Below are 16,923 nucleotides of genomic sequence, written 5' to 3' on the forward strand. Positions count from 1 at the left end.
TGCGGCATTAGGGAGGTTGAGAACCACTGGCCTAGAAGATAAACCTGATTTATTCCTTTTACCTAGAAGAAGTGCAGAGGACTTGGGAGGGCAGGTGTTCACTTTTGATTTTGCAAGTGTGTCCCTTAGAGGCTATCCCTACTGTAAAAGTGGTGCCTAATCTTGAATAGTTTAATCCAACTTTACGTTATGTTTCATGTAAGCCATACATATAGGACATGACATATCAGAATTACTAACAACAATATTATAGAAAGGGGGAAAATTATTGCTTTGCTATAGGAACAATACTTTAAATACACTATAAAGCAACAGTGATCCACAGTCGTATACTTCCATATATGGAAAATGACTTTCAGTAGAATCTCAAGTATCTGCTGCATATGAAGAAGCTGAAATGGAACCATCAAAGGCCATTTGGGGGAAAAACATGGATGTTATACACCTTAAAATAAAGCTTCAATTTCATAATAACCCTACAGTTAAAGAAACAATCTGGCTCACTAGTATTTAGGCAAACTAGTAAGAGCATACCTATTTGGGAAACCAACTTTTAATGTCTACTGTGTTACCTGTAGGCACTAGTTTGGCTCATCAATATAATTATTGAAGTATCTCACCACTCATAAAATAAGACTTTAAAAATCACTTCATTTTTGCTTACTTTTCAGAGACACAGATGATTTGCCTAACTGTAACCTTTCAGTTCACATTTGAACAAATTTCATTTCTTCCCAAATAGGGGTATCAGCAATTTTATATTCTTACTAGAGACCTGGTGCACAAATTCGTGCATAGTTGGGGTCCCTCGGCCTGGCCGGTGAACGGGATTAATTGGGGCCGATGGGAGCCGGCCAGCCAGCCAGGGAGGAACCGCGGGAGGTTGGCCAGCTGGCTGCGGAGAGACCGCAGGAGGGCTCCAGGAAGTGTACAGGCCTCTCATCTAGTCCCGATAGGCCAGAAGCAAGTTAATCTACTGGTCGGAGTGTCTGCCCTCTGGTGATCAGTGCGTGTCATAGCGACTGGTTGAGCAGTCAACCAAATGGTCAACTAGTTGGACACTTAGCATATTATGCTTTTATTATATTCTTATATCCAAATATTACAGCATTTTTGTGTAGAATCACTTTACCCTTTGGTGCTTCCTACCATTATAAAAAATAGAGACTGATGTTTTACCCTTCAAAAAATACTTTATAAATGAAATGATAAATGATTTGAAAAATTAAAGGATAGTGTAATAATCACACAATTTTTCCACAAACAGACTAGTGGCTGGAAATTTAATAAAGTAGATATTCTTTTAAACAACATGAATATAAAGAAAAACAGGACAGTTCAAAATAGTAACTAAACATGAAATGTTATTCTTGGGAACATTTTTCTCAGTTTGTTGAGATCCTGATTCCAGGTGTATCCTCTGTTTGGCACAAACAAATTTTTGGTTTGGACATTTCTCACATCGACAATAACTATTCCAAATTCTCCATAAAAGGTTTTCTAATATACTGAGTCAAAACCATTTAACTCTACTTAAAAAGACTGCAGTAAACACTGGTTAGGAACTATGATTCTTATTCTCAGGATAATATGATATGGATAAGCATATGAAACAGCTATGAAACAATACCAAAATGTTTATGACGAAGTGTGATATGACTAGATTAGATTGCCACAAAACTCTGAGAAAGGAAAATCCCTCTGGGAGAGGCTGGCGGAGCCTGCCCTCAAAGCTGGAGCAGGATTTGGATTTGACACAAGGAATACCATGCCTATATGAGAACTCAAGTACACGGAGTTTGTGAAAAGTAAAAAAAAAAGATAAAATTAGAAAGAGATGATGGTACAGACTACCAAAAGTCCTTAAGTGCCAAGCTGAGTCCTGTACATGTTAATGATTCTATGCTTCAATGACAGGAGAGAAATAATGAAAACAAGAACTGAAAAAATTTCATCTGCTAATGGTGCTCATCCTATTTAATAAAAGCCTAATATGGTAAGTGTCTGGGAGTCTGGTCGGCCGTTCAACCAATCAAAGTGTAATATGCTAATGATATGCTAAGGCCACTCAACCGCTCGCTGACATGCACTGACCACCAGGGAGCAGAGAGTCGACCAGTTGCTATGACCTGCACTGACCAATAGCGGGCACACGCTCCGACTGGTAGGTTAGCTTGCTGCTGGGGTCTGGCCAATTGGGACTGAGCGAGACAGGCCAGATAATCCCTGGAGCCCTTCCCCGGTCCTTCCCGGGCTGGCCAATCCAATGGTCCCTCCCCGGCTGGCCTCCCGCAGTTGCTCCCAGGCCCCGATTGTGCACTAGTGGGGTCCCTCAGCCTGGCCTGCACCCTCTTGCAATCTGGGACCCCTTGGGGGATGTCGAACAGCCAGTTTTTGCCCAATCCCACCGGCCAAACCAAGGGACCCCACTGGTGCACAAATTCATGCACCAGGCCTCTAGTAATGAATAAAGTAGGATAAGGTTAGAGGCTAACTCTGACACAAGAGGAACAAACTCTAGATATTAGGAGACTTCAGGGGATATCGGCGTGGAGAGGGGAATGAAAAACAAATACAAAGGCTAGTGAAAATTTTGGTTTAAAGTTATTACCCAGAAAAGTCTTCTTGGTGCATGGTGATGATTATGGCCTCTATAGCATCTCCCACTGAAGTCAGTAAGGGTTGAACAGCATTTCCCATAAGAACATGGATTGTCTGAAAAGAAGAAAAAAGGGAGGAAAAACAAAATTGAAGACTAACAAAGAAATCTGATATGAGAAGCATTCTGACTTAAAGTTTTCCTATTTTATCAAAGTAGTTATAATAACTCAACAGAAGTCTGCTCCTCTCCCTAACTGCTGTCAGAAATGATTTTTAAAGCTTAATAGTTGTAGAACATGGCACTGAAAAATCTCAACTCCTCCACACTGCTCATTTTAGAAAAAGAGAGGAATAGTGCCACTATGAAGTTGGGAGACATTGTTTCATGGTTACAACTGGGGTGAGCCAGGGTTTTGTTGCTGGCATCTTGTGGGCAGAAGATGGAGATGTTGCTAAACATCCTACAGGACAGTCTCCAACAACAAAGAACTAATATGTCAGTTGTGCTAAGACTGAGCAACTGTTCTGTAGTGAGATATGACCATTGGGTAGGTTATGCCAAACGCTCGACCTCAGTTATGGGTTTTTAGTGTAAAAGTACTGACCGGGCTTCAATAGTTTTACACTAAAATCTAAACATTCAAAATAAAAAATTTAAGAACATTATATATGTTATGATTATACACAGAATGAAGATGGATGGCTTTGACTCAGACAAATGATTTCATCCAACAAGAAAAGTTTAAATAGGACCCTTATTCAATAAACTTCTAAATGTCGTCTCCAGCCCTCTGACACTGGTAGGTTACAGTGATATCAGCGCTCTAGGAGCGCTAGGAGATCATGAGAGAGACAACTCATACTGAGAGGATCTGAAATCCAAAAAGTGTTGCTTGAACTGAATTTCAAAGGACAAATAGGGAAGAACCACTTGACACAGGGTAGGGGTAGGGGGGCTTATGTTAAGGCAGAGGAGCCTGGGAAAGCTGATGCATTTGGGGAACTGCAAGCCTTCAATACCGATAGCGTGAGGTGCCTGCCTATGTAGGAAAGAGCCAGGCAGCAGGTGTACTCCACGTAGAGGGCTAAGGAGTTGGGAGTTTATCCTGAAGGGACTGGGAAATCAGTGATGGGTTCTCAGCCATGCAAAAACGTGGTTAAAGGTTTGAATTTAAAGGGAAGTGGATGCGGGGATAGGGCACCAGGTTGGCCATGCCTTAGATCTCGGTTCAGTTCCGAAAGCCTTACTCGCAAAAACCACTCTCAGTTTGCTCTGTACCTGCATGGCTGATAAGTCAAATGAAGACTAGTGCAGAGTTGGACCAGAGATTGGGCATCCTTCTCCCCTGACTCTCTCCATTCTGAGGTTTGCCTCTCACTTTCCAGCAGCCCTGGTTGACCTGGGCTCTTTCCTCAGGTTCCTTTGGCCTGAAGGTCTGCAGGTTTCGTTCTGTTTTGTTTTTCTCTCGTTTTTAGCCACCCAGAATTGCCTGAGCCAGGACTGCAGTCACCACTTTTAGAGCAAAGTCACGCACAATGAGAAACTCTTCTTGTTGCGTGCTCTAGATTTCCACATCCAGCTTTTTCTCATCTCCAAAGCCCTACAGTAGGCTTTTTGTTTCGTTTGTGTGTTTTTTTTATTTTCCCCATAATTATTTGTAGCAGGATGTGTAGTTAGATACCCTTTTACATCAGAGTTGGAAATCAATCCTATGCAGTTATAAACTTTCTACAAAGAAAACTACAGGCCCACATGGCTTCATTGGTGAATTCTACTAAGTATTTAAAGAAGAAAACAGTACAAATTCTATACAAATTCTTCCAGAAAATAGAAGAGGATGAAACATTTCCAAACCTAATTGGTGAGGTGAGTATTAACTTTATATAAAAACCAAGCAAAGAATTACAAGAAACTATATACCAATATCCCTGATGATTATAGATACAAACATCTTTAACAAACATTAGGTAAATCAAATCCAGGAATACATAAAAAGGGTAATAAATCATAACCAAGGTCAGTCTGATATTTGAAAATAAATTCCTATAAAGGATTTTATTCACAGAACAAAGGAGTAATACCATGATCACATCAACAGATTCAGAAAAAGCCATTTGATGAAACAATACCATTTATTATAATAAAAAGTTTCCATAAACTAAAACTAGAAGGGAACTTTCTTAATCTCATAAAGGCCATCTTAAAACACACACACACACACACACACACACCTTCTAGCTAACATCATACTTAAAATAGTAAAATACTGAGTGCCTGCACCCAGTCAACAAGGTCTACTCTCACCAGTTCTATTTAGGACTATAAAACAAGGCATGAAAAGGCAGGCATAAAGGTCAGAACGCAAGAAATAAAATTGTCTCCATTTGCACATGATGATGGTATACACAGAAAACTTAATAGCTGATAAAGTTTCCTACTTAGGGAAAATATAAAACAGGAAGAGAAGAGAGCATCTTGGGGAATGCCTTCAAGGATGGGCAGAGTATTAACAACTATGAGAGGAAATTGAGAAAGGAGATAAAATTATATTTCATAAGCTCTTTGCAAAAAAAGCAGGGAATTCTGTCATACATTTTAAAAGGATTTATTTAAAATAACTAAGATTACAAAAATATTGAAGCCTTAGCAATCGGGGATATTCATTCATCTAGAACAGGGGTGGGCAAACTTTTTGACTCGAGCGCCACAATGGGTTCTTAAACTGGACCGGAGGGCCGGAACAAAAGCATGGATGGAGTGTTTGTGTGAACTAATATAAATTCAAAGTAAACATCATTACCTAAAAGGGTACGGTCTTTTTTTTTTTTTAGTTTTATTCATTTCAAAGGGGCCGGATCCGGCCCGCGGGCTGTAGTTTGCCCACGGCTGATCTAGAACATCAAAACTTCACAATAAGGAGGAAATGAAAAACTGTCATATATAAACTTAGCAATACAATCACTATCTGTACCATTCAATCACAGTAATAAATGAAACAGAATTATTGGGCCAAGGTGTTTAAATGGTACTTAGAGCTGAGGTGGTTACAATGAAATGACTTGAAATTAAGAGTAATTATGCCACTCATGACAAACTAAATAATGCTTATAACATGATGGTGAACTTCAAGCCTAAATAACATTTGATTTTAGATACAATTTCAAAGAAAAGGCTATTATATGTCTTTACCTATATTTTCAGTAGACAGAAAAGTATGTTTAATATATTTTCTACAAACTATTAAAGCCATAGATTTTTGGTCCTTGGGCTGCAGTCACGTATTCATCATTAACATTCTATCCCTAACTCAAAGTGAGGTAACAAGTTTCATATAATGTTATGAAATACAATTTTATGAAATAGTCTTTTCTTTAAGTAGGAGGGTTTGATTAGTGTTTTCCTTAATGTGTCATAATGATTTTGATAAGCTTGAACTAAAAAGCAAGGTCAAACTGTTAAACTGAGTTCTGTTAACATAAGCAATTAAGTCTCTAACTGGCATGGCCACTGCAAGATGCCTTTGACCTGATTGCTAATCTTCTCAAGGGCAAAGATTAAAGTTTCAGTAAAGTGCAGTGCCCAGCTACATAAGATACTGGTTCTGGTGGGCAAACCTCAGCGTGAGGGCTACAGCCCAAGATGAAGTCAATTTTCCTTGCACTGACCTCAACTCCCAGCCCAAAGTGACTGTTGGGAATAACCTTAATTGTATGTTAAAATTCAGAGAATCCACCCTATATGAATTATCGTCTCCAAGGAATTCTATTTTTAACTTATCCAGAAGGTTTTTATTATCAGGAAAAGTGTAGGCACTCTATCTTAATCTTTAGAATGAACTTTCTCAAACATCAATTTAGTGGATCATTATCAGGATGTTTTAAAAAATAATATATGAGTACAGAAAAATAAGAGTGCATCACAAAAATAAGGGAAAGTATTGTTTTGTGAAACCTGTTTTAAGTATGGAAATGTATATAGATGTATATTCTATATATATGTATATGTGTGTATATATATTTATATGTATATATATATGCAATTGTATATGCAGATATATTAATAAATGCTTATGTATTATGTATGGGGTGGCAAAGTAAAATGTATTTCTTATCTTGGGTAGTGATCAAAAAATGTTTGACAGTACTGCTAGAATATAAGGAAAAGATGTGGAAACACAGAAAAGAAAACTACATGTATTTCCTGCTTAGGAGCAGGAATATTAAGACCGTTTGGTTTGTCATACTGACCTGATTTTATACTGTTTTTATGATCAGTAATAAATTGGGCAACTCTTACTAAAAACAATTATTTTATTATGGCAGCTTTAATAATATTTCATGATAATGAGATGAGCACTCTGAATCTCACATCAACATTGTTTTCCATTAACCTTCCTTAGTAGCTAGAAAGGAGGTATATTTATGTTGGAGTATATTAAAAAGGTAATTTACTCTAGTTTCAAATCTTAGAGCCACACTTTACAGTTTCTTAACCTTGGCATTATTGACATTTTGAGCTCCATAATTTTTTTGTTAATCCTCACTTGAGGATATTTTTCCATTGATTTTTAGAGAGAGTGGAAGAGCGAGGGATAGACAGAGACATCAATGTGAAAGAGACACACCGACTGGTTGCCTCCTGCACGCTCCCCACCAGGGCCCGGGCAGGGGAGGAGCCTACAACCAAGGTGCGTGCCCTTGACTGGAGTAAAACCTGGGTCCCTCTGATTCCCAGGCCAACGTTCTATCCACTGAGCCAAACCAGCTAGGGTTCTATAGTTCTTTTTGTGGACAGCTGTCCTATGTATTGCAGGTTTAACAGCATCCCTGGTACTAGATGCACCCCTTTCCCAGTTGTGACAATCAAAACGTTTTCAGATATTGTTAAATGTCCATAGGGGACAAAATCAACCTGGTGAAGAACCACTATGTTAACAGGATAATGCTTGCCTGTACTACTTTAAGACACAGTGAATACTTGCTTCTCTTGCTTGTGATACAATTATCCTACGTGGAACACAATCTGTAGACACCAACAGAGTCAATATATTTTTAAATTCTAGAAAATATAAACACACATGTGTCCTCTCTCTTTAGGATAAGTATGAACATGCTACTTTTGGTATATGTAGAGAATTCAGAATTAGTTTTAAAATGTGACATCTCCCACTCATTCAAACAAATAATTCTAAAACCCACTTTGATCTATAGTCAAAGATTCAATGAAATTATTTTACCTTTAGGGCTGAAATTATAGTTTGCTCAGCTGCTGGTGGAAATGAGCACTGACTGGAAACCACCTAAAACAAAGTTTTGATCCAGTTAAACTTTTGTTTAAGCTATTTTTTAAAAATATGTTTTTATTGATTTCAGAGAGAGGAAGTGAAAGGGAGAAAGAGAGAGAGAATCATCAGTGAGAGAGAAACATCAATTCGTTGCTTCCTGCATGCCCCCGCCTCCCCGTCATATGCCCTGACTTGGAAATTGAACCAGCAACCTTTTGGGATAATGCCCAACAGAGCCACACCAACCAGGGCAAAACAGGATGATTACTTTAGAGGAATGTCTCACAAATGTTTTAAAAACGCATTAGCATTGTTCTGGCCGGGTGGCTCAATTGGTTGGAGCTCAGTTAAACTAGGATGAAAAATACTTTCCTGTATAAAGCACATATATACTTCAAATAATCAAACCTTAAGAGGAGCTAGTTTCTATTACTCACTCTACATAGATTTTAATGATAAAGTTATAACTTGAAAAGGTCGGTCTAAAGCCATATTTATGTATTTCTTTAAAAATTTTCACTCTTCTAGGTTGACTGTAATTTTAAACAGTCTTTAAAATACAAATGTCAGAGCATTTGAGATTTTGCTTCCTATCAATGCTGTCAGTTTGACTCAAATAAACTCATAAAATTTTTTAAAAATAATAACGAAAATAAAATACAAATGTCAGATTTTTTTTATAAATAAATGCAAACATTATAAAAATTCTAAAAGTCTCAATAAAAGCATTTAAATCAGGCTAAATAAATACAACACTTCATTGCTTGTGGTGCTTTAGAGTAATAATTAAAGAAAATGGAAAATACATCATTTATTTTTTATTCTTTATTGTTGAAAATATTACAGATGTCCCCCCTTTTTCCCCATTGGCCCCTTATAGCCCACACCCTCCCCTCTTTACCATACTGTTGTCTGTGCCCATGGGTTATGCATATATGCATACAAGTTCTTTGGTTAATCTCTTCCCGCACACCCCTGCCATGTATTCTTTTTATTTAGTTTTATTATTTACTTTTCTGAGATTCACTAATAACCCTTTAAAATATATTTTGCTTAGTGTGTGAAATGTACATTTTTAGAAACCCCTACTTGATAAAAGGACTTGTTAAAAAGTTTAGTAAGTGAATAACAGTCACATAATTATTCTAAAATACAAGCTAGTATATGAAAGGTCAAGTTTTAAAGAACATCACCTAATCTTTAGCATCCTTCAGGCTTCTAAACACTTATCTCCCTACCTACTGAAACCTTTGACGATGAGATGATTTTTATATAGCAAAAACAAGTGACTCAAAGTCAAAGATGGGATGAAAGTGCTTTCCTAAGTAATTATGAATACAGTTCATTTTAGACATATATATGAAGGCACACAAGTTAAAGTTCAGTAATTTCTTTAAAAAATGGCAAAAAGAATATATGTAGCCATCAGTGATTATATCATAAAAATTCACAGTTTTCATGCAGCTCATTCACTCTTTTTGTGAAAAAATAGAACCTTTTGACAAGGAGGGCTTAGAGATCTTACTCTGTCATTAGCTTTGCTGTAAGTTACTACCAAGATATCATATTATGCTTTTTAATAGGTATGGAATGGATAATTTATCCTTACATTATTTGTTCAATAAACTGGATTATAACAACCAAACTTGGAATCTATAGTTCATGTGTTTTAAACTGAATGTACAGATAAAAAGTCACACAAATAAAGGCAAGGGTAAAAGACTGTATAAAGAGACTTAATTCCTCGGTTTATTTTACAGTCATCATGTTTTCATTGCATTATTTTGCAAAAAAAAAATTAAATAATTCATAAACTGTCCAACTTTGAGGCAAGAAGAAAGAAAAACTTGAAATTCAGTCAAAAACATAAAGATAAAGGTTACCTTTGTTACTGACTGGTGCAATCTGAACAGTGAATTCACTACTGCCACATTTCTCCTCTGCCCTTCCGTAAGAGGCCCAATCACCTGACTTGCATCTCCTTGTGTGGAAAGCTGTAAGAATTCAACACAGAAAGAAATGACCATAATGGCGGAGGTGGGGATGGGGGTGGGATTAATGCCCCTCTGACAAAATGGTAACTGGAAATATTCAGGTCAAGCTTTGGACTTTCAGCACGGCAGGAACCTCTGCAGAGATAACACCATGGATATGGAGGTAACCTTGCCCAAGAGGAACAGCCTACATCAATACATCACAGCTGATGGACTCCTGAGGGGGTGTGACCCGAAAGTCTAGTATGTGCTGTTATTTTGATACATCAGCATATATTCCTGGGCAATACTTTCTGGCAACTGTTAAGGAAAGGAGGGAGGGAGGAAGGGAGGAAGAAATAAAGGAAGAGAGGAAGGAATAAAAATAAACCTATGTTCTATGTACATTTGACGATCATCATAATATTCCAATGAAATGAGTGGTGAAAAGAGGTATTACTCTCATTTTTTATAGATTAAAAAATAATTTTAAAGGAAGTTGCCTAAGATTATAATAATGGTATGAAAGATCAGTAGAAGTGGTATCAGAACTTTCTCCTGACCTTTAACTTACTTCTAAATGAATGACTTTTAGGGAACAGGACCTGGAATGCTTTATGAATCAATCTAAAACTATTATAATTCAATTTTTAAAAAAATCCACATATAAATCATTCTCATATTGATCATATTTTAATCCATTCCTCTATAACAATTATTATTTAAAGGCAAATTAAACCTGATCAGGACAAATAAAACATGGTGCAAGTAACTCTATGAATGTGGATGCATAACTCAAACATGAAAAATTGGCCTTTTAGGAGTGTGCCTAATAGTGAGCCAATAAAATGTGAGAGAAATACTTTTTTTTTCTTTTGTCTTTCCTTTTACAAACATACACACATATATTTCCAAAATGAAACTCAATTCTTACTTGATAAATTTCTACTTGTGGTAATAAAATACAATTTTTAAAAACGGCAATTAAAATAAAGAGAATAATCCTTTGTTGAAGTTACCACCCATGATAACGGCTATTAAGTCAACAAAAGGTTTTGACATCAGGTTAAATAACTGTAATTTATTTAGCCTTTTCCTGTGGACAGTCACCAACTTGCAAACAGTTGTGTTCTAAAACAACCACTTGTAGTGGGTGGGCAAAAAAAAGCCATAGTTTTCTTACAGAAATTAGGTGAAAAATTAATGGTTAGAATCTCAGAAGAGCCTACAAAATCCAGTTTAACCCCTAAATGGTAAACTAATACTAATAAAACCCTGAGCTCCCATGAAACAACAGGAGATGTGGGCTCTGTGCTATGATGAAGGTGGGGAAGGCTCCTGAATAAGCCACTTGAGAGATTGAAGTGGCAATGGCTAGTGGTGTCAGAGGTTACGGCATATGTGCACTAGTGTTACAATGACCAGTGTTTTTGTGCTATTACCTACTTTGTTTTAAAAGTGACTCAGAGCTAAGATCCTTGAGGGGGTAATGTGGTAAGCAGTTAGACAGACATGAGCAGACCAAGGACCATGGGCCAGGTACAGAAGGCCACCAGGGCAGAAAGCCCCAGGTGCTTAGCAAAGGGTAAAACAGATAACAAGGACCTCCCCCGGGGGTAACCGTCCTCCTCTAGCATACGTTGGTCATGCGATTTGGCCCCTCTCACTTTCCATGGTGCTGGTCATGTGGTTCTGACCCTCCCCTGACCTTTCCTCCCCTGGCCTGTTGCTAGTCATGTGGTAGATACCTTTAGAGGAGGAACAAGGGGCAGAATAGCCCCGTAAGACCCCCATACAAACCCCTGGCAGGACCACTCCCTTAAGCATTAACCCCAGGGATAACATCGAGGCCTCCGTGGTGTTTCAGCTCCAGGCCCAGAAAAGCAGCCAACCAGAGGAGCGATGCCATGCTGACCTCAGCACCAGCGACCCCTGCCCTGGCGCCAAACTACCAGTGAGACCACAGCCCTGAAAGGGCCCACCTGGAAAGCTGCTGAATATTCTAAGGAGACCCTCCCTTGGGACCTCCCTAAAATCCCCACCTTCAAAGCCCAAGGACTGAGGACCCAGCAGCGCTCCCACACTTTCCAGTCCCTCTCCTTGACTCTTCTCTCTCCTAAGCTCCAAGGGCCCCTTCTTTTGCCTCTGTAACTTGTTTCCTGAGCCCATGTCTTCTGTCACACTTCTTTTACCTCCGTGACTTTTTAAATAAACTTTCTCTTAGTAACAAAAAAAGTGACTTTATCAGAGCTGAGAAGGGTATATATGGCTGCTTGCCCCTTCTCTCATCTCTTTGGAAACTCCTGAGTTTCCTTTTTCTTTAAATTTTGGTGATGCTATGAGCCTTCTTACATTGCTAAGGTATCAGTTTCCTCTTTCTGATCTTCTCATCTCCCCTTATCTTGGTCTAATGTGCTTTAAAATGGGAACTAGAGAACTAATCACACAAAAGCTGGGAGACTTTCCTATGAAATAAGGGTATCCTTTAGGGCATGGACATTGTGACATCAGTTCTGGCAGTTGCGAGGATGCTTGTTTTGTTTTTTGATATATTTTTATTGATTTCAGAGAGGAAGGGAGAGGGAGAAAGAGATGGAAACATCAATAATGAGAGAGAATCATTGATCCGCTGCCTCCTGCACGCCCCCTACTGGGGATCGAGCCTGCAACCCTGGCATGTGCCCTTGACCAGAATCGAACCCGGGACCCTTTAGCCTGCAGGCTGATGCTCTATCCACTGAGCCAAACCAGCTAGGGTCACAAGGATGCTTTTATTTCCTTCTTGGTTCTTATTTATACTTCAGATTGTTGAATTTGTCAAATATTTGACTTTTGATTAAAAAAAAGAAAGGTTTCCCTACGTATTTATGTATATAAAAACAAGAACAGGTTCATTCAATCACTGAACAGATTCAGTGGCGACATTACATCTTGACATCAGACTAAACCTTCACAATTTAAAACCTGTTATCAAAGAGAAGACAATTTGAGATGGGTTCCCTTTTGAATAGTTAACATGTTACCAAAAAGCTGGAAACAAAATCAGATCTTGTTTATACATGAGAGATGACCAAAACCAGCACACAGGAATAAAATATAGCTTTGTAGTTCAAAGCTGTATTGCTCATAACCTTGTATTTCTGTTACAAAGAGCTTTTATCAACTTACCTTACTCATTAACCTCCTTCACATCTCTATGCTCCTATCCCTTAAGTCAAAATCTCCACCTGGCTCATGGGGTTTGTAACCACAAAGTGTGGGGAAGGCAAACACAATTGGCAAGAAAGAATCACAGAGCTTTTACTTTATTTTTCTTCAAGGGCCTTATGCTTTTGAACAGATGGAATTTCCACCTACCCACAACCAATCACCAGCTCCTAAACACTGGCCTGTTAATTAAATTTAGAGCCACCAGTCTGCATATTTTTAATTCTTTGAGGAAGAAAGAACTATTATTCACTGTCAGGTATAATGAGCTTTCCCATTTTTCAATAATGAATGCTATAACTAATTTATTAATCAAAGAAAAACTCTTTACATACAAACATTTTAGAATGCTTCAAAATTCATTATCTGTTCTCCACTCTAAACTTTAATGGGGAGTTGTATTTTAATTCTATCTTGTTTATATGTCCCAAATCAGTCACTATTATTTCTTATTTTATGCAATTAAGGTTTAGATTTATCTACATGTCTACCAATTATTTGTGTTTACTATTACTTCTTGTTATTCAACCCTTCCTTTTAAGTAGCCTATGTTCCATCCCCTCTTCTACTCCCTCTATTATAGCCCAGGCCAGGTGGCTCAGTTGGTTGGAGTGTTGTCCCGTACACCAAAACGGTTTTGGGGTTTCAGTTGGAGTGTACGGGAGGCAACTGATCAATGTTTCTCTCTCACATCAATGTTTCTCTTTCTCTCCCTTCCTCTCTCTTTAAAATCAATAAATATATACTCAGGTGAGGTTTTTTATTTTTTAAAAAAGTGGGATATAAACTCTTAAATCTCATTCCTTTATTGATATTCACTTTTTCCCCCTCTGATGCCTTCATACGTGTACTATTTAAAAAATAATCCTGGCCCTAGCCCATTTGGGTCAGTGGATAGAGCGTCGGCCTGCGGATGGAAGGGTCCAGGGTTCGATTCTGGTCAAGGGCACATGCCTGAGTCACAGGCTCAATCCCCACTAGGAGGAGTGCAGGAGGCAGCCAATCCATGATTCTCTCTCATCAATGATGTTTCTATCTCTCTCCCTCTCCCTTCCTCTCTGAAATCAATAAAAATATATTTTTTTTAAAAAATTTCATTTTAAAAAGTTTTAGGAGCATTAAAAAAATTGATTGATTTTAGAGAGTAAGGAAGAGGGGAGAGAGAGAGAGAGAGAGAGAGAGAGAGAGAGAGAGAGAGAGAAAGAGAGAGCGACATCAATTTGTTGTTCATTTGTTTATTGATTCTTGTATGTACCCTGACTGGGGATCAAATCCACAACGTTGGTGTATCAGGATGACACTCTAGCCAACTAAGCTACCTGGCCAGGGCCACTTAAAATTTTTTTAAGTCAACAAGTTTCTGTTAACCTTTAGCACAGTAGGTTTGGTAGCCATGAGTAATTTAGGGTCACAGATTATTTAACCAACAGTATAAATTTAATCAGATGTTTGTCGATACATTTTTATTTTGTCAATTCCTTTTGCCATTATTGCCTTAACTGAAGTCACAAGTTACCATTACCACTGCTTCCTCCTGCTGGAAAAAATGAAAAATACTTCCTATTAATGCTGGCTCTTCCTTCTAATGTTATTCTTAGGTGGGATCATCTCATAAGGATTATCTTTCTCACATTTCAATAATTACCCTAAACTCTATTAGATATAGTACTGAATTTCATTTATAGAAATAAAACAAGCAATAAACATCATAATAAAGCTTCTATAAAAACACCCTTGAGAGAAAAATTAGTCATCGAATTACCTACAAAGAGCTTTGATTATTTCTATAGGGCCAGTTTTCAAGAAACAAAGTTTAGGAAAAGAGGCTTCTAATTTATTTGCCAAGGCTACAAGAACAATTGAATGGAAAATAGTACCATATTAATATGCAAACAAAATGTGACCATCCTAATAGGAAGCCTCATGATATGACTGTTATCAACAAGGATGATTTTATACAAATTCCTTCAGTTCAATTTGTTACCAACCTACCTAAAAATTATTCCAGCACCAACTGGAACTACTAGGACATAGGTAAAACCAGATTACTTTATTTTCTGACATTTCAATTAGGAGCAGTCAGAGAGGCTAAAAGATATGGCTGACTACCCTATAAAGACAGGAGAGATGTCAGATTTTGGCACATTCTCTAAAATTAGTTTATAAACGGCAGTTAAATATATACTAAAGCCTTGGTGTTTAGATTTCAGTGAGGACCCATATGTATTAGTTAAATGTGTGCCTAACTTTAAAATATTAATGTACAGAATTAAGATTATGATTCCATTACATAGCTATTGCTTTAAATACATGCAAACAGCTAAAAGTATAACTATGGTAGAATAGCCATTTTTTTAATAAATGCAACCTTTTTTCTGGTTTAAATTCACCAGAAAGTTTCAAAAGTTCACTAAAGTAAATAAATTTTCAGTGAATTCACTATTAATTATTAGTCCAGGATTGTATAATTAGTAATTTTAAACAAAATCATGAAAGTTTATAGAAGGGATATCACTTACTAGCTGTTCTGATTTTACACCATATAACTGGATGGTCTTGGCCACGTTTTTTGACACAGCTAATGTGAGGTTTGCATCAACAGCAGCTACATTTAGTTCACTGGAGAAAACAAGAGCAGACTTTATTAGCAGCACTGTTCATGAGCAAAGTAAAGAACAACATATAAACCTAAAACCAACAAGCGATATAGTAATTATTTTTATAGATTTCATTGATATCAAGAATTGCATTGTTTCAATTTCCCTCCTAAATTCAGCATTAGAAAACAAGTGCTTTGAGATGGCTTGGTTAATGACCAGTTTCTCATTAATGAAAGCATACCACTGTGGGTTTAGGCAGTGATTATGAGAGTAAATTGTGTACAGATTTTAAAAGTAGCACTCTGAATACTGATAAGTGCAATTAGAGACACTGCATATCACAGACATCTGCAAGGAAATGACAGCTCTTGAATGGAAATGATGACCTTGGAAGGACATGGGCTAAAAGTATAAGTTAAAGGAGATATATTAAGATATTCAGTTTCTAGAAATTATGCCAATTCATGCTATTTTGTGTGGCTCTGTAATTATATCAAAAGCATAGCAAGAATTTAATTTTGAATTATTAAAGTATGTTTATTTTCAACTTTAACATTGAATTAATTGGGACAGCTGAGCTATCAACCAAAAAAAAAAAAAAAAGTGAAAATACCAGGAGCTAAAAATTGCATGAAAACCCATATAGAGGCAGAAACTAGGAGAAGTAATTATTGTATCTGAAATAGCAGAATAAATTTGGCACCAGATTCTCTATATAAAGAAAATGAAGTACTTTGAAGTAACACTAGTACATACTATGTGTGACAGAAATGCCTTTTCATACAATAGTGAGACATAATGTCTTTAATGTTCACTTTTAAACAATGGCATAAGTATGCTTCTGTAAGCTCCACATTATACTTGATTACAGCATTGTCAAGCTGCATAGAGGAAGGGGAGAGATGCTCCTTTAATATTTCCATAAGCAGGTCAAAGAGACCAAGCTGAAGCCAGTACTGTTTTTGTCACTACCATGCTACACAGCTAACAAATACATTAGGGTAAAAAAAACCTAGAGTCAGGACTTTGGAATGTCATGATAAGTGTGGAGAGATTTGGGATAAAAATGCTGGGCAATGTAGATGCTTTATAGGAATATTTGTACCTGGAGAGATGCTTATGTAAATTATACCTGTGGCTTTTTAGTCTTATTCTCACATGCCTCAGAATCACTGTCATCAAATTTGTAGTCTAAAAGAATCTAGACATTTCTATACTGTCGTCCTGTATTGGTTAACTACTATTTTTACTCCTCAA

At 37.3% G+C, this 16,923-nt stretch overlaps 1 protein-coding gene across 1 annotated transcript in view; it reads right to left on the reverse strand.

Moving 5' to 3' along the window:
- Positions 1-16,923, reverse strand: part of COG5 (component of oligomeric golgi complex 5) — a 196,686-nt gene that overhangs the window by 34,545 nt on the left and 145,218 nt on the right. Inside the window, exons 14-17 of the mRNA XM_081101799.1 lie at positions 15,586-15,685; positions 9,770-9,880; positions 7,839-7,901; positions 2,612-2,715 (exon numbers count right to left, since the gene is read on the reverse strand). Coding sequence (XP_080957925.1) covers positions 2,612-2,715; positions 7,839-7,901; positions 9,770-9,880; positions 15,586-15,685 — 378 coding nt within the window. The remainder of the gene's footprint in view (positions 1-2,611; positions 2,716-7,838; positions 7,902-9,769; positions 9,881-15,585; positions 15,686-16,923) is intronic.

The sequence above is a fragment of the Myotis nattereri genome (genome assembly GCF_964212035.1).
Source record: "Myotis nattereri genome assembly, chromosome: 11".
Taxonomy (NCBI): domain Eukaryota; kingdom Metazoa; phylum Chordata; class Mammalia; order Chiroptera; family Vespertilionidae; genus Myotis; species Myotis nattereri.